At 38.1% G+C, this 27,337-nt stretch overlaps 1 protein-coding gene across 1 annotated transcript in view; it reads right to left on the bottom strand.

Moving 5' to 3' along the window:
• Positions 1–653: 653 nt before the first annotated feature.
• The window catches only part of ASB7 (ankyrin repeat and SOCS box containing 7), a 49,057-nt gene continuing 22,373 nt past the window's right edge, over positions 654–27,337 (bottom strand). The window contains exons 5-6 of the mRNA XM_004271648.4: positions 18,253–18,858; positions 654–4,007 (exon numbers count right to left, since the gene is read on the bottom strand). Coding sequence (XP_004271696.1) covers positions 3,868–4,007; positions 18,253–18,858 — 746 coding nt within the window. The 3' untranslated portion in view covers positions 654–3,867. The remainder of the gene's footprint in view (positions 4,008–18,252; positions 18,859–27,337) is intronic.

Below are 27,337 nucleotides of genomic sequence, written 5' to 3'. Positions count from 1 at the left end.
GCAACACAGCTCTTTTTCACATCTGAACTCCCCTGCTGATCATTAGGAACAGTTTCAGATGTCCCATTCTTGGCTTTCATTTGTGCCAAACCCTGGACAAGTCTGTAACAAGGTTATGGTAGCAAAACACTGTGTTTCTGCACGGGGTGCTAAGTCATCTGTCCTCCCTTCTTCTTAGCACAGCATCATTCACATTAGTCTGAGGTCTCTCCTAAATCAAGCTGTGCTTATATACAGAGGAAATATGAAAGCAAAGTTATCTTCCTTCTATCTCTTGTAAGCTAATAAACTACCTCAAATTCATTGTTTAACTGAATATACTGTTCTGTGCTTAGAGATGCTGTGGTCCAAACTCTGTCCTCAGTCAAGGTGAGGCAGAGGTGAATACGGCCCCAAAAGGCTCAGTGCTGGATCAACACACTCAAGAATGGGATAGATAGTCTTTTGTTGGTAGGTATTTGCAGAATACCTTAAAAAAGGGAGGGGGGCTTCCTTATCTGATCCAAAATGGTGCTGTTTTCTGTATCACATTCTTACACAATTCCCAATTATCTAAAATGCTGAGGAATGAAAGACAGCGTTCTGTTTCTTTTGACCAAATAGCTGGAAGTATTAAAAAGTTAAGGTAGACTAGAAATAAAACACAATTCCAATATGTTTTAAACCAGATTTAAGTTTTTTTTTTAATTCAAATTGACCCAAAGCAAAACTTACATTACAAAGGAAGAACAAAATACATTATGATATAACACACTAGGAGTTACATGAAAGCTAAATTTGTGGGCAAAGGGCCTCATCCCAATCACATTCTGGGCTGATGAGCAATTCTGCAAGAAAGTTAGAATCTCAGTTTTTGTATGGTCCACTCTGGTAATTAAACTACACATTTTCGTCTCATAGGGTGTGTATCTGACAAATCAAGCTAGACTCCCTCACGCTCCAGATGTGTACTCTTGCTACTGCCAGAACACTGAATTCTCTAGCGGAAATGCTGTTCCAAGCATGACTGATAATGAATTAAAAAAACAAAATAGTCAAGTCCTCCAAACTAACAAGCATGGATTATTCTGTGGTAAATAGTTTAGAAATATGGGAATTAAATAATCTAAAAAACTTACTCTGCTGTACATTTATAAACACAAATATTTACACACAAAAAAATCTGTTTTTAAAAGATGAGGTTTGCAGTTCATTAATGATCATAATCTTTTATGAGCTGGTTTCTTTGGTGTACTTGCCAAATATATGTCTATAAAGGTTTAGTAATAGGCTTAAATAATAAATTTCAAAAGAAACATAGAAGGATCAGTGACAAATTTGATACTATTCTGAACATTTCAGTCAAGATTCTGGAAAAACCAATCAGTTGATTTTCTGAAAATATTTGTTCTCATTATGTTACTACAGAAAGCTTCTCTGCCAATCAAATTCAAGTGCAGACCGGCACGTTCATCCCTATATTCCACCAGTTACCAACTTGGAGACATTTTAGTTACTGTTAAATATGATATGTGATTGGGATTCTATTAACAACAACAACAAAAACATTCTTTTTAAACTTCCAGAAAAATGAAACCTCAAACAATAAATAATGGAATTATACACTTCTTCATTAAATAGAAATTTTGATTCCAGGAAGAGCATTCATAATTTTTTTCTGAAGTCGCAGCAGCAATACAGAACAAAGAATTTACCTTCATCTGACCTTTTTACTTGGAATTCCCTGACTCAAACTCAGTGGCTAACTTAATTTGGAAACCTTTGACTGGCTGGGGAAAGAAAATCATTTTGAACTAACTGAATAAATTAATAGACACATGAGGAAATAAGTCCTGTGCAAATGTAACATTAACACCACTGCTCAGAGTGCAGGACCCCACAAGCCCTCCCATCTCCTCGTCTCCCTGGGCCCAGGGTTTCAGGGAGAAGTAACACAATTCATTTCTGGCCATGCCAGGTCCCTGATGCCGCAAATGTGTCCTAGCTCTGACCTGGCTATTGGTTTCCAGAATGAGAACACAGCTCAGCTCCTAGCTTCATAAAGGACTCTCTCTCAGAAGATAACTTTTTGGAGATATTTTTACGAAAAAAAAAAAGACAGACCACCCATTTCTATCCATCATGTTCCAGTTACAGTTTTGGGATGGTTACAAAACTGGCCACACTCTTAGTGGCTCCCTGTAGAAGAGGCTATGTAGCCCATCCGTGATCCCCCACAACAACCTCTTCCCGAAGCTGCCCGTTCTTCAGAAACCTGTACCCAGCCTAGGCCCAGCAGATCAGACATCTGATGCCACAGCTACTCTGCATCCAAGAGAATAAACTCTGTGCTTGAGGAAATAACACTGCTGGCTCTGAAAAGGGTAAAGCCAGAGTAGACTCCTAATTCTGCTTAGTTATACTTTTCAGGTGAAATTCAGACAAGAGAAGCCCTTCATCTTGTAAACTTCTGATAACGAATTTATTACTGGTATGTAACTATTCTGAAATTTCCTAAAGCACTAAGAACAATACTGGGATATTTTTAAAGTTTCTTCTGAAACTAATATGATGACAAATCAAGCACAGAACTCATTTCCAAGGGCATCACCATAGATCTCTAATGCCTCTAGAACCACTGTTATTGACACTTTATCATATTTATGTTTACACTGCAAACATATGCCAATCAACCCAGAAAATAACTGTTCTGAAGAGCGTCACTGTGCATAACTTTAAAATAGATAGGAAATGCTTAATTAGCATATTAGGAATTAACCAGATTTACAAATGTGCACCCATTAGAAATTTTACCCTTTAGAAATTTTATTTCAACTGGGAGGAAAAAAACACCATGAAACCACCCCAAATTATTTAACCATTAAAGCCAAATGGTTTAACAATATTTGGGGCTATTTTTAGGGAATACTCTACCACCAGGACATGAAATTTTCGGCTTAAAGTGAAGTAAAAGACAAAGCTTAAAATGGAAATTGCAACTGACATACTATGGTTCTGCAATTAAAATTAGTGGTGGTTCCTGTTCTCACAGGCATGTCAAAGCCAGCTGTGGAATGAGGAACATCAAGTGAAATAATGGATAAAATACACCAGAAAGAGTACTGCACTGGAGGCACTGTTTTAAAAACAGAATACACGGGCTTTACAAAGTTATTTTCTTTCCCATTAGTTTTTTTAAAAGCACAATTCAACTAGAGACAGAAGTTGAGACGCAACGTCTCTGGGTAGTGTACTACAGTTGTTAAAAAAATAAGTTTAAAACAAGAGCACACCAACAGGAAAGCAGAGGTAATGGATTTATGTCATCCAAAGCTACATTAATTAGGAAAAGAACAGTTTGAAACAGCCAATTTGTACTCATTAAAAATGACTGAGGTGACAGCGTTACTTTAAAATTTTCTTAGAGCATTTTCCAGTAGAACCCAGGATGCCCCGGGTAAAACTGTGCCTCCAAACTGTAACAAGTGCTCTGCTGGTTTATAATATTGTGCACGTCAACGAAACCATAAATTTGGAAAGGGTAAATTCTCCACTCCTAACCTGCTTGTGTCATTTTGGAAAAACAATTGTTTTAAATGCAATATTGTATAGAAAGCTTGAACCTCGTAAACTTGGACCAAGAAACCAAATTAAGACCTTCAAGCATGTGGGGTGTGTGTGTGTGTGTGTGTGTGTGTTTATATATATAAAAACACCCCTCCCCTACAATGAAAACCAAACAAACAAACAAACAAAACCTAAAAGTGTATACCTGCTTTCTGATTTCACAGCAAATCAGAAATTGCATAGGATATACTTTGTGCAAGGCAAAAAGCCTTTTAAGTATCTGGAATATAACTCCTAATCTTGCTCACAGTTCTGTGTATATCAGATATCATCAAATTTGTGTTTTAAGTAGTCTTTCATGACCTTGGCAATTGGTAGTTCATCAAGTAGCTTTAGGTTTTGAAGGCCTATACATTGTCGAATTTTAATTCGGCACAGGTCCTGCAAGTTTCTGGGCTGTCCTATAAAGACACAAAAAAGAAAATGTTACAAAGCTGAAAAGCACAACATTTAAGGCGGGCTTTAAGGTTCTGGAAAGAATAGTTTATTTCACTGGGAAGTGTCTCTCTGTGGACTTTACATGCAAAGGATCAGAGAGACTCTAGCTAAGAGGACATGTCCTGGGTACCTTCATACGGCGTCTCATTTGATCCTTTTCACATCCCTGGGATGGTCGATATTTTCACCTCCATTTTACAAATAGGGACACTAAAGATCAGGGATTTTAGTCAATTGCTCAATGTCAGACGACCAATTAAAGCTTTTTAGACAGAGGCTAAAACCATATCTTCTGACTCTAAGCCTGGTATGCCTACCAGTACAAACTGAAATGTCAGTTCTTGTCCCAGGTAGGCCTCTAATATGCTGGGTGAACCAGTGTGAGGCAAATCACTCTTCTGGGCCTCAGTTTCTCAACTTGAAAAGTGAGAGAACTAAAAGAGATGCTTTCTAACATGGCTCCTCCTGTCAGCTCACTGTCCAGGGCACAGAACACAATCCCGGGGAGCTCTCCCAAATGACATCTGCCCCGCTGTTCACCATGATTCTGGACACAGTAGAACTTGGCTGTGGGGAGAGCATGGACTGGGAGGGCGGGGGGGGGGGGGGCGGAAAAAGCACCCCAAGCTATTCTGAATCCCCACCTCTTCAGACATGCCACCCTGACCATCTGCCAATAAAAACCTCTGCTATAACCCAACTCAAAAGAAAAATTACAAAATGCAATTTCTTTCACTTTTGAATACTTCGTTTTACCGAATCAATACAGATGACCACAAACACAAGCAAAAATTCTTTGCCACAGAGCCTCAGAAGCGTTTGGATTCACATAAATTCTACTTTCATGTTAAATGGTAATAATAATACAAACTAACATATGTTGAATGTGTACTCTGTGCCATGTAGTCTTATAAGCTCCCGACATATACTAACTCGTTTAATCCTTTTACGAGGGAAGTACTTTGATCATCATCCCCATTTTACAGACTGCTTGCATCTCTAAGTAACATGCTCAAAGTCAAGCAGGATGCTATACTTCAGCGATTCTCAAACTTCTTGGCCTCAAAACCTCTTTACAGGGACTTCCTTGGTGGCACAGTGGATGGGAATCCGCCTGCCAATGCAAAGGACACGGATTCGATCCCTGGTCCGGGAGGATCCCACATGCCGCGGAGTGGCTAAGTCTGTGCACCACGGCTGCTGAGCCAGGGCTCTAGAGCCTGTGAGCTACAACTGCTGAGCCTGCGCTCTAGAGCTACCAGCCACAACTACTGAGCCTGCGATCTAGAGCCTGTGGGCCGCGACTGCTGGGCCCGTGCGCCTGGAGCCAGGCTCCGCAACAGGGGGGGCACCGCAATGAGAGGCCCGCGCACCGCAGCAGAGAGTGGTCCCCGCTCGCCACAACTGGAGGGGGCCCGTGCTTAGCAGTGAGGACCCAACGCAGCCATAAATAAATAATAAATAAATAATTAAAAAAAAAACTCTTTACACTTCACCATATTAGAAGTTAAAACAGAAATTTCAGAAATACTTAATTCATTTAAAAATAACAAAGATAAACCCATTATATGTTAGTTAGCATAAATACCATTGTTATGAAGGTAACAATATTCTCAAAAATAAATGAGAAGAATGGCATTCTTCCACATTTCTGAAAACCTTTTAAAGGTCTGGCTTAACAGATGATAGCTGAACTCTCATATATGCTCCTACACCCAATCTGTTGTGATGAAACCACATCATCCAGTCTCTGGGGAAGTCCACTTACTCTCATAAAAGAAGGAATGTGGAAAAGACAAATAATGTCTTAGTATTATTATGAAAATTGCTTTGACCTCGATATCCTGAAAGGGTCTGGCTAACTCCAGGGGTCCCCAGGCCATACATGGAGTACTACTGCTATACTTAGTACTTACTTGAATAGTACTCATTTACAGGGATCACCATTATTCAAAATTAAGTAATTCTTTATAAACGAAAAAGAGTCCTTAAAACTTAGACCTCTGCTCTGTAAGCCCTGTGCTTTCCAAGAGGTACTTAATACATGGTCTCTTAACAGAATCACAGCTGAAGCTACTGCTTTCCTAAAAATGGCTGTAAGCTAGGGGCACGTGTATCCGTGGATGTCTGCATAAGGATCCCTGTGAGGCTGTAGCACTCACTCATGAGTCTCTTGGTGAGGTACGTCCCCCTCATCGTCCAGATCTCTACTAAAAGGGCACTGCTGAAAGGGAGATGAGGTCAGGTTCCCCATCAGATTCTCTCCGAGCTCCTTTTCTCTACAGTACTTAACAAGGCTATGATTTTACATTTACTTGGTGATTACCCATTAATGTCCATCTTCCTCACATGTTCCATGAGGGCAAGATGATTTCTGGCTGCCAATGCAAAAGTCCAATGCCTAACACAATACTCAACAAATACTAGTTGAACAAATGAACACTTAATAGGCTTGTCCTTAATGTATAAAACAGCTCATTGCAAAACACACCCATGTCAACAGCAAATCATTTTCTAACCTGTTTTGAATTATTTTTCATCACCATTCATGGGCTACCTTTAGGAAGATAATAAATTATCACTGTCATTTTTCAATAAATGCTTATAGTATTTGAACTGCAAATGCAAACCAGAATATGTATCAGATTTGAATCTTCTTTTTTTAAAGAATTTGATTTTCCTAATAGATGGCAGGTTCTTTTCAAGTATAATATTAATGAAAAGAACAACCACGATGTATTCAGGCAAAAAACAGATGACATAGAATTGACATATATAAATATACATGTGTACTTAAATGAAAACATATCATCTAACAATGTGGAAAACCTGTATTATTGGAATTTGCTTAGCTAAGATAGAAAAGATGGAGACAATAGGTTCCAAATAGGGGATCTTCTGATGGTCTCGTTTTGTGGCAGATTATACTCTCCAAAAACGACCACAGTACCTCCTATGCCTCATGCTCTTTTTTTTACAATGTGACCCATCATTAAGAGACAGTATCTAGGTTCCCTCTCCTTGAAACTGGGTGGGCTCATGACTATGGTGGAACTCAGATCATAGCTTTCACTTGGCTCTTGGGACATTCACTCTTGGCACACAGCTATCACCACGCCATGAAGAAGTCTCAGCAGTCTACAAAAAGGAACTGAGGTCATTGCCCAACATCCAGGCTGAGCTCCCAGCCAAGTGCCCGCACAACTAGCCAGCCATCAGGGTGAGCCCTTTTGACAGTGGAGAGGCCCCAGTCAAGTGGCTCCAGATGACACTGCTTGGAGTAGAGAAGTAAAATAATCAATTATTATTATTTTAAGCCACTAAAATTTGCAGCATTAGATAACCAAGTGAGATTCTGGGACGTGGAAGTAGGGGGCTGTCATTAAAAAAAAAATCTAAAATAGATGGCTTTGTCATTGGGACCAGGCAGGGGGGAAAAGCTTTGACGAGGCTGTTGGTCAGGGCTTAAAGGAAAGTTTTAAAAATGTTACTAGAAGCTGGAGGAAAGGGGAGACTTTTAATTGTTTAATAAGTTCAAGGGAGGCAGCTACAGAAATACTACCACCCTCAGAAGCTATTGGTGCATTAGCCTTTCCCAGGGAAAAATGCACTTTCTATGCCTAAATATCAGAAAGTTTTACTCAGTTTGCTACCGAATTTTCTTCTTCTTAAGCAGTGTGTTGTGGCAGTCTTTTAATGTTTGGGGAGAATGTGATCTTTTGAAGATTTCCTGACCATGTATAATTCCTGTCTGCAGAAAGACCTTGAACGGTAAAGGCCAGAGTGGTTAAAAGCATCAACTCTGCAGCCAGCATCAAGTGCTGGCCCCAGTAGCTCCTGGGTGAGCTACTTAGCCTCCTGCCTTGGTTTCTGCATCTATGAACTAAGGATAACACCATCTACATAATAGGCCTTACAAGCACAAAAAGAATTAGTTTTGGTAAAGTGCTTACAATAGTTCCCAGGCATATAGTAAGAGCTATAGAGTATTTGGTAAATAAATGTTAAAATAGTAATTTTAAATACTTGTAAGGATATGTTTTGCTTCCCCTTCTCAGAAAAGTAGAGGGCTCCTTTTTGGAAGATGAAGCTTCCTGGTGTTAAGACGGTAAGAAAACTAGCTGACAACTTAACAGTAAAAGAACAACTCGTAATCTAGTCCTGGGAAACAGTGCTGAGCAAACTGATGGAAATCATATTCTGGAAATCACTACATGACCTGGATTCGGCAGAGATGTGAGAACTTAGTATAAAAAAGCTGTGCAGTGATGAAGTGAGGTTGTGTCGTTATACTACTGCTCCACAAATATACAGATATTCCCTCACCTTGCCAGGTAGTAGCACTGAGTGAAAAGCGGGCTACATAATAAAGAGTAATAAAGACTAATTGTAATGACTGTTATTTCTAAGACTATTTAAGGACCCATTTTTTCAAGAATATCATTTTAGGAATAGAAGATTATGACTGAAAAAGAAGTACAGCCATACCTCGTTTTATTGTGTTTTGCAGATACTGCATTTTTTACAAATTGAAGGTCTGTGGCAACCCTGAATTGAGGAAGTCTATCAGTGCCATTTTTCCAGCAGCATTTGCTCACTTCATGTCTCTGTGTCACATTTTGGTAGTTCTTGCAATATTTCAAACATTGCCATTATTATATTATTATGGTGATCTGTGATCAGTGATCCTTTTCTTGAAGTTACTACTAGGCTAAAGGCTCAGATGATGATTAGCATTTTCTAGCAATAAAGTATTTTTAAAATTAAGATACGCACATTGTTTTTTTAGACATAATGCTATTGCACACTTGATATACTACAATATAGTCTAAACATAACTTTTCCATGCACTGGGAAACCAAACAATTTGTATGACTTGCTTTATTGCAACAGTCACTTTATTGCAGTGGTCTGGAACAGAACCTGCAGTATCTCTGAGATGTGCCTCTTATTTATTTTCTTGTCAATATATCACTCAAAAGTATTTACTGAGCACCTACTATGTACTTAAAAATGCACTGTCCCAGAGATTAAAGGGGCAAGAAAAAGAAGGAGGTGGTGGCAGAGGAAAAGAAGGCAGAGAAAGAGAATAAAGGGAACAAAAGCAAAAAACCAACACATGTGCATGCTGTTTACCAGGCGTCTTAGAAAATTACTCCTGTCCTCTTAAATGGCAACTGCCTTGTCCATGGGATGACAGGGGAGACCTTGGGGGACATCTCACAAAAAGAGTATAATTTAAGGAATTATAAACACTATGGGGGATGCAGAAACACTACAAACTATTATTCATACTAATGAACTACAATGGGATTACATAATACTTCAAAGGGTTATTAGTCTTTCCATTTGGTAAAGAAGCCCATCATTAGTAATAATTGGGCTGGTATAAAATAGGAAATCAGCTTTTGAAGGGTCTGGTCTAGTATAATTACAAAACCAGGGCAGCAGCATAATTTTGAAAATTAAATATCCTAAAGCACCTCCTTTTGACATGACCACCACTGCATTTATAATAGGCTAAACTTATTTATTTAGCACTCTCCATCTTTGGTCAACATCTGGAATGGTCTCCCAATACCTCTTTGTTTTATTTCAGTTTCCCATTTTAAGACCCTACCATAAACACGTTTTATTCCTTTGCTCTTGCCTCTGAATTCCCTTCACAGAGACTTAGTATGAAATGTGTTAAATCTTATTTTACAGGACAAAGGTAGTTGCGAGCTCACCTCAAAATAAAAATCATGGTATTGTAAAATAAAAGGCTACTCTGATTTAACTCTTAGATAGAATCCAAAAGTACACAATGTCAGCCTTGATGACATTTGTCCACTTGTTACATTTTTCTTCACAGGCACACGAGCTTTGACCTATTTTTCTCATTTGCACTAAGCCAAACAAAAGCATATATTGCTTCCTAACAAATAACAGAAATCCCTAGAAACCTACATAAAAAATAGAAAGTAATACAAATATGACAGAAATAGTACAGAATAAGGTAATACTTTCCATATCAAAGAACCTTAAAATGTGGTGTAATTTGACTTAAAACTGTGTACTATTTATTTATTTCTAAAAGTGATTTTAATCATTGGGACTAAATAACCTAATAAGACTACAATGTAGATGTGTAGCAAAATCCCCAATGAGAAGAAAAATCAATAATCAAAAATAACCTTAGTTAAAATGTGTTACACAAATTATTTCCCCAAAGAGTTATACTAAGGTAACACTATTTTGGTAAGTCATACTAAAAAAAAAAAAAAGAAAAAAAAAGTGCAAAGAAATTGATTAAAGAAGCATTTGAAAGGAACACAGGAGTAAGGTCACCTGATGCCGAGGGGTTGTATGGGGTCATCTGCTTACATACCTACCTGCTGCTGTGCTGGACTTAGCTGAGAAAGCCACAGCCTAAACTTCACTTTCTTAAAATTAAAGTCATGATTTGTATTCTTACTTTTTTTAAAGTTTAAAACTTTGCAGCTAAAACATACTACTTGACTATGACTAAAATTTAAAGACATATTTAAATAAAAACATATAGTGTTTATAAAACAGTATTTTTAAATGCCTGTGATTTCAGTTACTGTAGTGTTTATAAAATAGTATTTTTAAATGCCCGTAACTGATGTTCTAGAAAGTAACAATCTTAAGTACTTGATGGATTAATTTTCTGCAAAACAGTTTATCCAACTCATTCCCATTTACCTAATCTTTTTCTCTTAGAAGTATGAGCCCTTTATTTTTCAAATTCCTTTTGGTCAATTTACCTATTTAAAAAGTTTTTATTTAAATAAAATATTTTAAAATTATTAAATACATTAAAATTATTTAAAATTTAATTTAAATAATTAATTCCTTTTATTAACTCCTTTAATTCCTTAAAACATACAAATCAAAATATTGATACAACACAGCACTACCTTTTACCTACCACTGAAGCATACTGAGCAGCTGCTTCAAGTATTTGGACAGCATCTACTAGAAACACAGATCAGTGCATTACCTTAGACTCCTCTGGATATTAAACACAAACCCAATTGGCATATTCTCTGCCTTAAGAGTAATTTATACGAGAGCCTGCTATGCTATGTAAAAAAAAAAAATGTGTTTAGTGAACAGTTAAGTGGTTAACTTACTCAAGGACTCCTTGGCACCTCTGATATGCTGCTGTGCACGGTGAATCTCTGAAACTGGGATCTAGAATCCAGGGTACTAGTCTTCTAAACTGACTTGCACTCTTAAAATTATAGGACCTCAAAGAATTTTTGTTTATGTGTGTTATATCCATCTATATTCATCATATCTAGAAAATAAACTTCAGAAATTTTAAAAATACTTATTGATTCACTTAAAATAATAGTAATAAATTTATTATCAGTTGAAATAAGTTTTTATGGGAAGAAAAAGCTGCTTTTCAAAACAAGAAAGATTTCATGAGAAGAGTGGCACTGTTTTACATCTCTGCAAATATCTCTTAGGTCTGGCTTCAGAGAAGACTGCTGGATTTACAGATCTGCTTCTGCGTACCATCTGTTGTAATATGCTGTCGTGATTGAAGCAGATGAAGAAAATCCAGACTCACATAGGTAGTTGGAAAAGGAAGTAATATTTTAATGGCCTTTTTAGATAATCATGGATCTTCTTTGATACTTCACCAAAACTCAACAAGAGTTGTTTTTTTAAAGGTTAGATGCAATATGGAATCTGAAACCACAACAATGAACTTCTTTATACTCTTTCACATTAAAATCCATTGGTCTGTTTTGCCCTCTGAATGGATCTTTTACCCATGCATGATTTTGTAACATCATGCATTAGTCATTTGGAAAATACTGGTTACCTGGGTTATTATGCAGATCTTCCAAATGTTGACCCAATTTATTACATGATATCAAAAAATTACTTTTGTTATTATCTCTACTAATCTCAAAAAAGTCTTTACATGTTGGGAAACTGGCAATATCCCAGTGGCAAATACAAAAATACAGGCTTTTCAAAATTCTAACTTTCACTTGAAAGCTCAAATTTTATGACTCCCCATAAATACTGTAAGTTGTTTTCCTTAAGGTGACAAATGCACTTTATTCATTTTCAACAAAATGTCTACCAAATACCAAAGCCTAAACAGCTATAGTTTGGCTGTCCATCCATCCTTCAGGTAAAAATGGTATTCCACCAAAAATGCTGCTGGTTCAGCTCAAACAAATCACAGATGTACTTTTCCTCCATTCAATCACAGCACTTCATTACACAGTAAGAATACTTTCAATTTCCATCCCACAGAATATTTAAAAGGTACATACTGAAAGGGATAAGATTTAATAAAATTAAATCAAAGAGATTCCTAAATGGAACTGGAACAGTCTTTACTGAGATTGCCTTGTGGTGAAGAACACAACTACTAGTACCCTCTGGGACTACTGCCCTGATTAATGCTGAGGTACCTGCCATTTTACCCACCACAGCTCTTACACCATCAGTGCAAAAGTCAGTGCAGAGACACAGATGCAGAGAACGGACATGTGGGCACGGGGGGGAAGGGGAGGGTGGGATGAATTGGGAGACTAGGTTTGACATAAATACACTACTATGTGTAAAACAGATAGCTCATGGGAACCTGCTGTGCGGCACAGGGAGCTCAGCTCCCTGCTCTGTGATGACCTTGATGGGGGGGAAGGGGGGAGGGAGGTCCAAGAGGGAGGGGATATAGGTATACATATAGCTGATTCACTTCATTGTACAGCAGAAACTAACACAACACTGTAAAGCAATTTTACTCCAATAAAAAAAAAAAGAAAAGGCAAATAATATCTTAGTATTGTTATGAAATTAGTTTTGGCCTCATGGGCACCTAAAACTGTCTCGAGGACCCCCAAGAGTCCACACTGTTCTACATGAATCCAGAAACAAAATAAAATAAAACCACAAGCAGCAGGATATCATCCCCTTTAAGAGTGTTTATTGGCAAGAATTTTTAAAAGGAGGGACTCCACGGACTATGGTCTAATACCTCCATCTTTCAGAGAAGGAAACAGACCCATGAGGCAGGTGGAGGCTAATCAGCTTGCCCAAGTTTATTAGGTAAGTCAGACACTGGGTCAAGAGCCCATTAACTGCTCTCTCCACCACCAGACTCAGCTGATTCAACAGCACCCATGACACAGGCACAGCTGAGAAACCTTCAGGACGCTATAAAGGAGACACATGCCTCTGAATACAAGTGGGCAAAATTCTACTCAGCCCAAGGGACCATGGATAGGATGATTTTCGCATTGTAAGTAAAAATGATAAAAATAATGAATAGACTTCTGGTTTCAGCTCCAACATATAATGAACTTGAAGTCCTCGCTCCAGTCCTTATAAGAAGAAAAAGCCAAACAAACTGAAATTAATGACTTATCTAGGACCCATCAGTAAACTGATGTCACAGGGCAAACCACCATAAAATCTGGAGAGAGAATCAGATCTAGAGTCACAGCTGAAATCTGTGCACCTGCAGCAGTAGCTATTGGAGCCACAAACTGGTAGGAACACTTAAATGGTCATTGTGACAAACTGCCAGGAGCTGTGCATGGACCAGCCTGAGAGGGAGAGCCACAGTCTTAGGAAACATCCGATGTTCTGAGCTTTCCTTTCAGGAACCCCATCAGGTTCTCACATGAAGAGCCAATAAAGACCCCCTCATGGCTCTGCCGGGGGAGGGTGAGAATAACTATCTGACATACACTCAGAAACTTCATAACAAAGTCTGTTCTCCAAAGGAAGAGACTTCACCAGAGTCTTACCCCACCTGGAGAATAAATGTTTCTCTGACTCCAGTCACTGCAGTCCTCCTAGCTCACCAAGGTGTGGGTATTTGGGGGTGGGGGGCAGGGCATGAAACAGGGGAGAGGGCAAAACTGCTTTCTCATGAAATCTCTCTTTCTTAAAAAACTTTCATATTCTGAGTAACTCCTTGACTCGGAAAGTTTACATTGTAGGGCAGGGAGATGATAAGGGGAAAAGAGCACTAGATTAAAATCCCATTGCTCAAGGAGAGTTCTATTATTATTTAACCATTTCTCAGGGTAAGCTTTACTTATGAAATAGTCTTTCTTGAAGTTTTAACGTTGCACCTCTTTTAACAACATTTTCTTGTGCTCTTTCTTGTGCCCTTTCTTGTGCATAAATGTTAATTTTTTCTTTTGAATTGGGCAAACATTCCTACAATCTCTGCTCTTTATCTTCAGCTAGAGAATTTTTGCCCATTCCTATATGCCAGAGTTTCCATAATCCTCTTAGCTCCAAATGGTGTCTGTGCAAATGCTACGTACAAATTATTCTACTTTAATTAACTGCATGCATTTGCATGACCCTCAGAATGACTGTCTCCAATAGACCTCCATCAACGGACCTCCATCATCCTCCATCAATGGACCTCCATCAGAACGTCTGCTGCTGTCTGTCATCACCATTTCTACCTGTCATCAGTCACATCTTCATTGCTCTCTCTGTTGTTGTCCCTTTAGTTTATTTGCGCCACTCTTTTTTTATCTAGTAAAAGAACTAAAAGACCAAAAACTGGCTTCTCTAAGCAGGAAACACCTTTCCCTCAGCAAGGTGATCCTCATTCTCCAGGTAGGATCCTTGGCTCTTCTTAGCTGTATTTACCGTTCCAGGGCACAAAAAAGCTGCTCCTTCAGTTGACTGGCTTTCTGGAGGTGACCACATTGAGTTCCAGCCATTCTACAAGGCAGAGGTTTCTGGAAGTCTGTCTGTAGAATTAACACCACCTCTTTGTGGCTTCTCCCTCTACTGTGACCAACAAGGCACCCACAGATACTACCTTATAACTAAGCCACTTGACCTGCTCTGTTTTTATGGAGTGTGTGTATCAGAGTTTTTATGGCAATTTTTCTAAAAAGCCACAGTAGCTTTTAGATTCTAGGATTATGATTGTCTTGAGTTCTTCCAATTTAAATAACTTGCTCTCTAGTAAAATGGCCCTGAATAAAGACCACCAAGTGGTATTTCTGCTGTCCTTACACCTCAGGAGTCTGAGTTCTCAGATGTGAGGCCAAGGACTCGGGGCCTAGAGAGCGGTAGCTCTCAGCAGCAGTAAAGACTGAAAGGAGCTCAGGGATTTGACTTGATGGCTCCCTGAACCACCTAACCATCTTTCACTCTGGTTTTCTTTTCTTTTTTTAAAATTATTTGATTAATTTATTTATTTTTGGCTGCATTTGGTCTTCATTGCTGCACGCGGGCTTTCTCTAGTTGTGGCGAGTGGGGGGCTACTCTTTGTTGCAGTGCATGGGCTTCTCATTGCGGTGGCTTCTCTTGTTACGGAGCACAGGCTCTAGGCATGTGGGCTTCAGTAGTTGTGGCAATGGGCTCAGTAGTTGTGGCTTGCGGGCTCTAGAGCGCAGGCTCAGTAGTTGCAGCACACAGGCTTAGCTGCTCCGCGGCATGTGGGATCTTCCCGGACCAGGGCTCGAACCCATGTCCCCTACATTGGCAGGTGGATCCTTAACCACTACGCCACCAGGGAAGTCCTCACTCTGGTTTCCAAGAGAGCCAGTACAGACCTCCAGAGGGCATCAGCTACAGTTGGTCCTTCTAGCACATAATTATTCACTAGGAAAAGAAAATCTAATAAATAATGCACAGGTGAAACAGAAACACTTAATTTGCTTTTGGCAGGAAACACCACTGACAGCAAAGTCAAGAAGTAATGAATTACGTTGCATCACCTGAAGACAGAGGATAACTGCAGCCTTCCAAGGACAGATGGTCCTTCACTTCTGAAAAGCATCCCAAGTTTGCTCAGCTACCATCCTTACAGATGCAGCCAATCAGCCAACCCACACTTACTGAGGTGTATGGCTCTGCTCTAGGTGCAGTGGAGAACTCAAACACAAAGAGGCAGTCCCGTCGATTTTTCTATCTGTCCTAATTTTAAAGGTATGTGTGAATCTCTTTCTTAACTCAACATTCTTGCTCACCAGCAGCACTCCATGGTGGAACTGAGCAGCTCCAAGGGCCGGGGGATGAAGGGGCAGCTCCCCCCATCCCCCTGGCTGCCTGTCTCCAGATGCAGACCACACAACAGTTTATAGATTTGAAAATAGAGGCTAGGGTAGAATAAGAATCTAAGGGATTCACTCTGTAGGTAGCAAGCCAGCTCTTGCTGTTCATCTACCCTCACTTAATTAATTATTTTATTAAAAAAAAACATATATAGCACTTAAAATGTGCCAGGTACTGTTTTAAGTGCTTTATAAATATTAACTCATTCAATCCTCACAACAAGCCTGTAAGACAGATATAATTACCCCAATTTTAAGATGAGGACACAGAGGCACAAAGTGGTTAGCTAACCCACCCAAAGTTACAGCTAATATGTGGTAGAGTCATGGCTGGTCTAACATAGTCTAGCCCTAGTCTACCACCATTAACCACGGAGCAAAGTATTTAACAAACAAGGCTGCGGCATTTATGTGTGTAACATGCCTTCCTGAAGACAGACAAGGTAATTTAACCATGAGCCTCTAGTGTTAAGTTAAAACAACAACAATAGCAGCAACAACAAATATATATTCAGAATTTATTAAGAATAAGATATACGTTATAGGCTACATACCACGACAGAATTCTAACCTCAAGTTCAAGAGTAATCTTATCTTTCACTACACCAACACCCCTACTGGTCGATATAAATGAAAACTGCTAGAACATTTGCTGAGAGAATCAGCATTTGAATTTTTGCTGTAGTCTTTTCCTAAAATGTGGCCTGGATCTGAAGGGTCAGCTGGGGAGGAATCAGCACACATAACATCTCCTGTCTCTGGGTACATCAGTGTGCCTCAAAAGCTTTCTGCAAGGGACCACCTACCAGATAGCCCAAAACATCTCTCCCAAGGCAGGCATATCTGTGCTGTACAAGTCGACAGCCACTAGGCACTTGTGGATGTTTAAATTTAAATTAATTAAATAAAATTAAAAATTCAGTTCCTGGGTGGCACTTGCCACATAAGTGTTCAACAGCCACATGGGGATAGTGGCTACCACAGTCAACAGCACAGAGACCATTTCCATCATTACAGAAAGTTCTATTGGACAGCATGAGTTAGATCCTGAGTGTGATTTCTTTTTATGCTTGAGTCTGAATATACCTAGTGGTAATAATTTCATCCTTCCTTTCTTATGAATAAACAAAATACAAATTACATTTCATTTCTTCATAAGTTTTCTACTCCCAAATTCAGCTCTCAGGGGGGCAGTGGATTATTTACAAGCAGGTCAAGTAAACTCCTCACCCTCCAGTACCTGGTACCCAGAATGTGTTTCTTCTTCCATAACAATGAATGAAACATAAAACTTAGGTAAGGAAGGGGAATTCATTAAAAAGTGTGGCAGACAAATGTTCTGTTTATAGACTGTGGCTTCATGTGTGATGTTAAGCTCTGAGACACATACTCGACTGGTCACAAGGAAGTCGGACAGGAGAGGGTGGCTACTCCACACAAACAAATACCTCTATCCGAAAAACAACACGAACACATGCACCACTACACACAATGGGTCAGACACTTTTCCTGGCTTTAAAAAAAAGTGCCCACACAAAAACAGGTCAGTTATACAGTCCTGTGTGGGCCAGAGACAGTGGCACCAAATTTTCCACTGGGAGCAAATTTTTCTTTACAACACTTTCTGATTTCTATCATCCTTAACCTGCATTACTAGGATGTCTGATAAATAACACTGCTGTTCCATTTCATGTGTGTTCACATTGTAAAGAAGAAGAAAAGCAACAATAAAACATGAGCAACAGCTTAGCAATAAAGCACAAATTCTAGGACACTTCCATAGCTATGGATGCTAAGATCCAAAATTCTCCTAATTCCTCAGTCTCAATTCCAGGAAAGCCTGGAAAGACTATGTTTATGACCAGTAGGAACTGCCTTGTTCTAGCATCGATCTTAACATCTAACATCGAGGGTGTTCTAACACCCTATCTACCCCCATTTACTTTTAGTAACATAACTGAATTTTTAATGAAATCCTGTGATATAGAGCTTTCTTTTCAGTTCAGATGAATGGAATGAGCAAGGCTAATAAGAATCATTAATGTCTGGTCATTTTAAGTTGTAAAAATACCTTAAGCTCCTCAGAAGATGCAAAATTTAAAAAAAATGTAATAGTAGTAATAATTAAATTACATACTTGTGACTTCTTGTAAGAAATCCAAACACGGTCGACTACTTCCAGAAATGCTTATTGAAACAGCCAGTGGGGTCTGTCCTTCATAGTTCCTTGTGTTCGTGTCCGCTCCATAATTATATAACATCCGTGCACAAAGCACGTCATCCCTAAGGGCAGACAAATGTAAAGGAGTTTGTCCATCTTCTAAGCGACCCAAGTTTGTGTCTGCTCCTCTCTGAAGGAACATTCGGCAATAAGAGTGATTGCTTTTGATCACAGCGTATCGCAACAGGAAACCGTTCTGAATGTCGATGTTGGCATTGTGGTCCAGGAGGATTTTCACACAGCTTGACCTCTCTCGGATAATGGCGAGCTGAAGCGGCGTTGTACCTTTATCACTGAGCGGGTCAACCTCAGCCTTGAACTCCAGTAGGAGTCGGACAAATGAGTCCCTACCATAGTGAGCAGCCACATGAAGGGGAGTCCAGCCATCATTGCTTTTTGCATTAATAATGTCGCTCCTGTATTCAGATTCTAACATCAGGCGTGCAATCCGAGCCCGGCCATGCATGGCTGCGTAATGAAGTGCAGTGAAGCCTCCGATTAAGTCCTTAACTGTGGGATCAGCTAGAGTTAAAACCAAAATGAAAACATTAGCAGACTCTGAGACAAAGCAATGAACTCTGCCATGGCACAGCACATCTTAGCCAATTCTCATATGAAATGTGAAATGATTAAACACTATAATGAATATTAATTCCTTCTCGCCTCAGCTTAATTGAAATACCGTTTTAATGGAAAAAAAATTTTAGTAGAAAGTTATCAAGCCTCGATTAATAGGATGAGTATATGACTTACAAAGCATTTAAAAGCTATATACAAAAAACACAGAGTCCAGATCACCACATCCCCTCTCTTTGCTAATTTCACCAATTGCCCTTGGCTTCCCAACTCCCTCATCTCTGTACTGTTTCATGTTGCTCTTCTGTTTTGAACTTTTTGTTTTATTTTCTCTTCTGCTGCTTCTTGGTCTTAAAAAGAAGCATGTGTAGCAACATCTGCTGCTCTAAATTACGGATGTACTGTGGTCTGGCAGACTGTGTTGTTTTAGGGTGTATTAGGTAAAAATTAAAAAAAAAAAAAGGTTTTCTGTGATCTGTAAGAATTCCAAAACATGTAAGATATATGTTAAGTGATCTTGATAAATCATGTTTTTATAAGATAAAACTCTATTCTGAATTCTTCGTTTTACAAGAACTTTGCAGTTTTTAAGAATTAAACAGCACACATTGTGTGAAAAATTGGGAGAAACCTCAGCACTGAATAAATATTATTTTCTAAAACAGTTCCAAACCTCTCTCCTAAATCGACAGATTTCTGGAAGAAAAAAAAGAAATAAAAGAGAAGAAAAGAAACTAAAATGATTTATCTGCTGTATGACTCCTCAAGTCACAGACTTTTGTCACCTGCCCCCAGTCTTTCCTAAAGCTGAGGGTCAGTTCTACACAGCTCTCATCCCACTAGCCTTCCTGGACAAGGGCAGAAAAGGGGCAAGAACCCTCATATGCTATAGGTAGGTCACTTCCTGGAGGCCAGCAATTCTGTGTGAAGATAACTGGTTGGACCTAACTACCAAGGATTAAAATACTTTCTTCTTATAAAAGTCACCATTAATTTTTAGCTTGTTCATGAAAGAGAAAAATTCATAAGTGTTCTTCAAACAAACAAACAAAAAGCCTCCACAGTCATGTGATTAAACAAAACACTTGCATTTTGTTTAGTAAAATGTTGCTTAGTTCTAAAACATTTTATGACAGCTTGGTCTCTTAGAAAAACCTATGAGGCAGAAAACTGTATCTAAAATAGTAATAATACTGTGGAAAATACAAATTTCAATTAAGAAATAGTTACAACAAAAGCTATAAAAAGTGAACACTTTTTAGGTAAGCTATATCAGTTGAATTTCTAAGATTATTTCATATAAACTGATATTACACAACACTAATATGACTTTTATGTGTTTAAAGAAAATGAGGGTATCATATCTGCCTTGGTCTTCACTAAAAGAAAAATATACAGTACCTATTCACTACTTAATTAAAAAAAAAGGAGCAAGAATATTTAAACAATGCACATTGCTGCCATCTACTGGTAAGGCATGAACATGAGCTACTGTTGCCATTTTGACAGATGATGCTGAGCCCTCAAATCTGTTTTCAGATACCTCACTTACCTAAAGTAGACTAAGACAGGCATGAAATATAAAAGAACCCCTTCTATTCAAATAAAACCGTAAATCTTGCCAAGATGGCCATCCCTAATCTATACCTGACCAATCAACTGCTTCCAGACATTCTCTTTTAATCTGTTAGTGAAATTCAAGAATACCTTTTTTCACTTCTCCCACCTTTCATCCACCATGGGTGCCTTTAAAGTTGCCAGCAAACAGTCTCATGTGCATCCTATACTCGCTTTGTTTGACAGTAAAATTAAAATTATGTTACATAAAATTGCACTGGCATCTTTAGTTTTCCACCTCAGGTCTTTTTTAGATTCTACTTACAACTTGGTGCTATACTGAGCTAGGAAAAACAAAGATTAACAAATACAGCAATGATCTGCTTAGTCTAAGTAAAAACCACTAAAATCCATTAATTGAGCACACACTGGAAACACAGCACAGAAGGAAGACTGTAGGTTAACAACATATACAATCTGTATAGTTACTTTCCTCAAGAAATTAACAAATAGGAAATATAAGACAAAGATGAAAACAAAAATTAATTTAAGGATTATTAGCCAACGCAATAAGATAAGAAAAAGATCTTATTTGTAATAGTAGCAGAAACTACAAAACACCTAGATATAAATTCTGTAAGAAATGTGCAGGGCACATGTGAAGAGACCTTTTTTGACTTAACTGAATTCACTTCATCTGTGTCTGTTCAAATGTTCCTTCAACAGAAAATCCTTCGCTGAACACTAACATGGTAGCCCCATCACCTCATAACTTTGTCTGCTTTAGCAAGCTTTCTCCCCCCAGGTGCAACCTATTTAATACAAATTGTATCAGTCTCAAGAAACCCATTTGAAAAGTTTGAAAGCATATATAAATAAAAGCAGACAAACATTCCCTACCAATATGGTTCTTTCTTTGCAACAGCTTTACTGAGGTGCAATAAAACTGAACCATTTTAAGTATACAGGTTGATGAACTCTGACGAATTGTATACAGTCATGTGACTACCACTACAATCAAAATATTCCCATCATCTCAAAAAGTTCCTTCCTGCCTCTTTATAGACAATTTCCTGCCCAGACTCTAGACCTCAGGCAACCACTAATGTTTTGCCTTTCTATAATTTGATATAAGTGGAATCATAGAGTATTAGGCTTTTGTATTTGACTTATTTCACTTATCATAATGTTTCTGAAATTCATACATGTTGTTGTGGTTCATCAAAAGTTCGTCCCTTTGCAGCTCGGTGCTTTGTGACTGCCTGGAGGGGTGGGATAGGGAGGATGGGAGGGAGGGAGACGCAAGAGGTAAGAGATATGGGAACATATGTATATATATAACTGATTCACTTTGTTATAAAGCAGAAACTAACACACCATTGTGAAGCAATTATACTCCAATAAAGATGTAAAAAAAAATTTAATCCCTTTGTATTGCTGAACAGTATTCCATAATATGGATATATAGTTATTATTTATATAGTCAGTAGCAAATGGATAAATGGGTTATTCCTAGGCTATAATGAATAAGGCTACTGTGAACATTCATATACAAGTCTGTTTGTGGATATATGTTTTCAGTTCACTTGGGTAAATACCTAGGAGAGAATTGCTGGTCATACGTTAAATGTACATTTAACCTCCTAAAAAAGGGCCAAACTGTTTTTCTAAGCGACTATACAATATTACACTCCCACCAGCAATGTATGAGAGTTCCTAATGTTCTACATGTTCACTAATACTTGGCATTATTAGTAATTTTAATTTTATCAATTCTATTGAGTATAAAGTGGTAACTTATTGGGATTTTAATATACATTACCCTGATGACTACTGATACTGGGCTTATTCATATACTTTCTTTTGTGAAGTGTCTGTTGAAATCATTTACCCATTTTTATTGTGTAGTTGTTCTCATTATTAGTTTAAAACTCAATTGTGTATATATTCTGGATACAAGCCCCTTTGTCAGATATGTTTTGTATTTTCTCCTAGTCTATGGCTTGCCTTTTCATTTCCTATACTGTGTCTTTTGAAGAGCAAAAGTTCTGAATTTTGATGAAATCTACTGTCATTTGTTTTCTTCTATGGTTTGTGCTTTTTGTGTCCTGTTTAAGAAATCTTTGCCCAACACAATGTCACATAGGTTTTGTTTTCTTCTAGAAGTTTTATACTTTTAACTCTTATATTTAGGGCAATGGTCCATTCCTAGCTGATTTCTGTGTACAGCGTAAGATCAGATCAACGTTCATTATTCTCCATATAAATATCTATTTAATCCAGCACAATTTGTTTAAAAAACTACCTTTCCTCGATGATTTATCCTGGTGCCTTTGCCACAAAACAATTTACCATACAAGTGTGGATCTATTTCTGAACTCTATTCTGTTCCACTGATCTAAAAGTGTATCCATATACCAGTACAAGATTGTCTTGATTACTGCAGCTTTATAGTAAGTTTTGATAGCAGGTAACATTCTCAAACCTTCTTTAAACTGTTTTGGGCAATAAATTTTAGAATCAACCTACCAATTTCTTCAAACAAGCCTGTTACAATGTTGACTGGAACTCTACCAACTCTAAAAATGTAAATCTGCCCCAAATTATCTAAATAATATTTATTCTTCCAAACCATGAGCACAGAATACCTCTCTATTTATTTAGGTCTTCTTTAATTTCCCTCAGCAATGTTTTGTACTTTTCAGCATACAAGTACTGCACATCTTTCATTACATTTATTACTAAACTTTGTTGCTATCATAATGAATTGTTTTTACATTTCATTTTCTAAATGTCAATTACTGGTACAGAGAAATAAAATTGATTTTTGTATACCAACTTGTGTATTCTGTAATCTAGCTAAATTCACTTTTTAGTTCTAGAATGTTTTTGAGATTTCTTACGATTTTCTAAACATACAATTATGTTCTCTGCAAATAAAGACAGCTTTACTTCTTCCTTTCCAATCCCAGGACCCTTATTTGAACAATAAAATGTTGACAAAATGTAGTAAAAGCATATACCCTTGCCATGTTCCTAATCTCAGAGGGAAAGAATTCAGCAGTTCACCATTTACTATGATGTAAGTTGTAGTTTTTCACAGGTGTCTTTCCTTAGGGTTTGGAAGTTGTCTTCTGCTTTTGGCTTGCTGAGAGTCTTTATGATGAATGGGTATACTATACTGTCACATGCATTTTCTGCATCTATTGAAAGGATCATTTGGTATTTACTTTTATTCTATTAAGAGGGTAAATTACTCATCATATTTTCAGATGTTAAACAAAGCTTGCATTCCTGGGATAAACACTACTTGGTCGTGATGTAGTATTCTTTTTTATATAATGATGGATGAGATTTGATAGTATTTTGTTAAGGTTATTTCTAACTTTTGTCATGAGTGAAACTGGTCTGTGGTTTTCATTTCTTGCAATGTCTTTATTTGGTTTCAGGGTACTATATGCCTTATACAATAAGTTTGGAAGTGTTTCCTCAAAGAGTTTGGGTAGTGCTGTTATTGTTTATTCCTTTAATATTTGAAATATTTCAACAGAAAAGGCAGCTGGGCCCACCTAAAGACCTTTAGTGTAAAGTTTTAATTATGAACTAAATTTCTTTGATGTAGGACTATTAGATTGTTCTATTTTTCCCTTGGGTCAGTTGTGGCCATATGTGTCTTTCGAGGAATCTGTTCATTTCTTCTAAATGGCAGAAGGGTGTTCATTATATTCCTTATTATCCTTTTAGTATCTATAAGATCTGTAGTGAAAACAGTTTTTTCCATACTTGATGTTGGTACGTGTCTTTTGTTTTCTTCATCAGTCTAGCTAGAGATTTTATCAATTTTACTGATCTTTTCAAGGAACCAGCTTTTTCTTTGTTTCATAAATTTTCTCCATCATTTGTCCATTTTCAATTCCACGGATTTCTTTTCTTCTCTTTGTTATTTCATTCCTATTCTTACTTTGAATTTAATTGTAGCAGTATATAGAAACTGTTTCAAGATAGCCCCCTTTCCTCTCCCTTCCTTTGTCCTATTATTGTCATATATATTACATCTTTATATAAGCCCAACAATAGTTTTATAATTATTGTTTTATGTTGTTGTCTTTTAAGAGATGAAAAGGGGGGAATATATTTCCATTGTCTCTGGCAGCACAATTTTAAGGGGGCCCCTCCCATAATCCCTGCCTCTTGATGCTCATGCCTTTGTGTAATTCTCTCCCCTCGAGTATGAGCAGGAACTGTGACTTCCTTCTAACCAACAGAATCTGGCAAAGGTGACGGAATGTCACTACTGTGGTTATGTTATGATACACAAGACTCCATCTTGCTAGCAGACTCACTGTAGCAACTTTCACTGCTGCCTTGATGAACTAAGGAGCCTTGATGGGAAAGCCCACAGGCCAAGACTCTGCAGGTTATCTCTAGGAACTACTGGCAACCTTCAGCCAGTAGCCAGCAAGAAGCTGAGGCCCTCAGTCCTGTACATCCAAGGGAATTCATCTGCTAACAACCTGAATGAGCTTGGAAGCAAATTCTTCTCCATTTAAGCCTACAGATGAGAACAGTCTGGCCAACACCTTAAAACTGTGAGGTAATAAGTATATCTTGTATTGTCATATATTTGTGTAATTTGTTACACAGCAATAGAAAACAAATATACTGTTTTTTACATGCATAATTACCTTTACCAGTGATCTTTATTTGCTCTGTGAATTTGGATTACACGTGGTCCTTTTTTCAGCTGGAAGGACTTCTTTCAGTACTTCTCGTAAGGCAGGTCTGAGAGCAACAAATTCCCTTTATTTATCTGGGAACATCTTTATATCACCTTCACTTAAAATTTTTTTCTTAAATATTCTTATTGGCTTTTACTTTTTTTAAATTAATTAATTTATTTTTGGCTGAGTTGGGTCTTTGTTGCTGCACATGGGCTTTCTCTGGTTGCGGCAAGTGGGGGCTACTCTTTGTTGTGGTGTGCGGGCTTCTCATTGTGGTGGCTTCTCTTGTTGCGGAGCACGGGCTCTAGGTGTGAGGGCTCAGAAGTTGTGGCTCACAGACTCTAGAGCGCAGGTTCGGTAGTTGTGGTTCACGGGCTTAGTTGTTCCGTGGCCTGTGGGATTTTCCTGGACCAGGGCTCGAACCCATATCCCCTTCGTTGGCAGGCGGATTCTTAACCACTGTGGCACCAGGGAAGCCCTATCACCTTCATTTCTGAAGGACAATTTGGCTGGATTTAAAATTGCTGGTTGACTGTTATTTGTTTTCAGTAATTACAAGATGTCATCCCATTGTCTTCTGGCCACTGTTGTTTCTTATGAGAAATCAGCTGTTAATCTTATCATTGAGGATCCCTCGTACATAATGCATCACTTCTCTAGGTGCTTTCAAGATTTTCTCTTTGTTTTTAACATTCCCCAGTTTGACAATTACATCTCTTAGATGAATATCCTACTTGGAGACACTGAGTGTCTCAGATGTATAGTTTAGCATTTTTCATCAAATATAGAAGTTTTCAGTCATTTCTTCTTCAAATATTTTTTTCTTTCCCTTTCTCGCTTTCCCCTCTCTTTTCTGGCTCCCATTATGCCTCATGCATATATTGGTATGCTTGATAATGTTCCACAGCTCTATGGGGCCCTGAGTTGAGGCTGTGATACTGCTTGCAGCAAGCAACACAGCAGCCTCACATTTAACAGGAGACCTGGCAAATGAGACAGCCATGTGGGCTTTGATAAGCTGCTACATATTTCTGGGAATTGGGAAGGCAGATGCATGCTTAAGAAAGACCAGAGAGGACCCCAGTTATCTACTCATCCCTGGCTGAACATGAGGCCAGAAAATGGAAGCTGGGGCATACTTGTAAATTGTCTGATTATTAAATGTGTCTCATCCTATACACAGATCTCCTTGGCAAAGGGTAGAAGCCTTACCGGCTCAAATTGCTTAAGCAAAACCTCTGACCAGTTACCAGTCAAACATAAGTTATTTTGGCCATAAGATGTCTTACATATCTTATTGTTGTTGATATTTTTAAAAATTCTTTTTTCTATATGTTCCTCAGACTAGATAATGTCTATTGATAAATTTTCAAGGTCACTGATTCCTTCTTTTGCCAGCTCCAATCTGCTGTTAACCACTCTAATGAATTCATTTTAGTTACTGTACTTTCAACTCTAGAATTTCTATTTATATATATGTATATACATACATTCCCATTTTCATATATAAAATTATATGTATTCTATCTCTTTATTGATCATTCCTACTTGATTTGTCACTGTCACATGTTTTCATTTAATTCTTTGAACATGGTGTCCTTAGTTCTTTGAATACATTTATAATAGCTATTCTGAAGTTTTGTTAACTAAGTGTAACATCTGGGCCCCTTCATAAACACTTTCTATTAGCTAGTTTCATTTCTTGTGTATGAGCAATACATTCCTGTTTCTTAGCATGTCTCATAATTTTACTGAAAATTGAAGATTTTAGACTATATCATAGCACCCCTGGATTTTGAACCTCACCTCTTCCAGGTGGGCTGTTGCTGCTATTTGTTTTAGTGAATTGCCTAGACTAATTCTACATAGTCTGTCTCCCTTATAGTATACAGCCACTTACGTCTCTGCTCAGTTGTTATTATTAAAGTCTGGCTTCTAGGGGCCGCTCCTAGGAATAACTTACGTTTGACCAGTAACTGGTCAGAGGTTGTGCTTAAACAATTTGAGCCAGTAAGGCTTCCACCCTTTGCCCAAGAGATCTGTGTATAGGTTGAGACACACATTCAATAAACAGACAATTTACAATTTACAGCTTCCATTTTCTGGTCTCATGTTCAGCCAGGGGTGAGTAGATAACTGGGGCCCTC

This window comes from Orcinus orca, chromosome 2 (assembly GCF_937001465.1).
Source record: "Orcinus orca chromosome 2, mOrcOrc1.1, whole genome shotgun sequence".
NCBI classification, from domain to species: Eukaryota; Metazoa; Chordata; class Mammalia; order Artiodactyla; family Delphinidae; genus Orcinus; species Orcinus orca.
The sequence above is the reverse complement of the archived record's forward strand: the minus strand, read 5'-3'. Positions and strand labels throughout refer to the sequence as shown.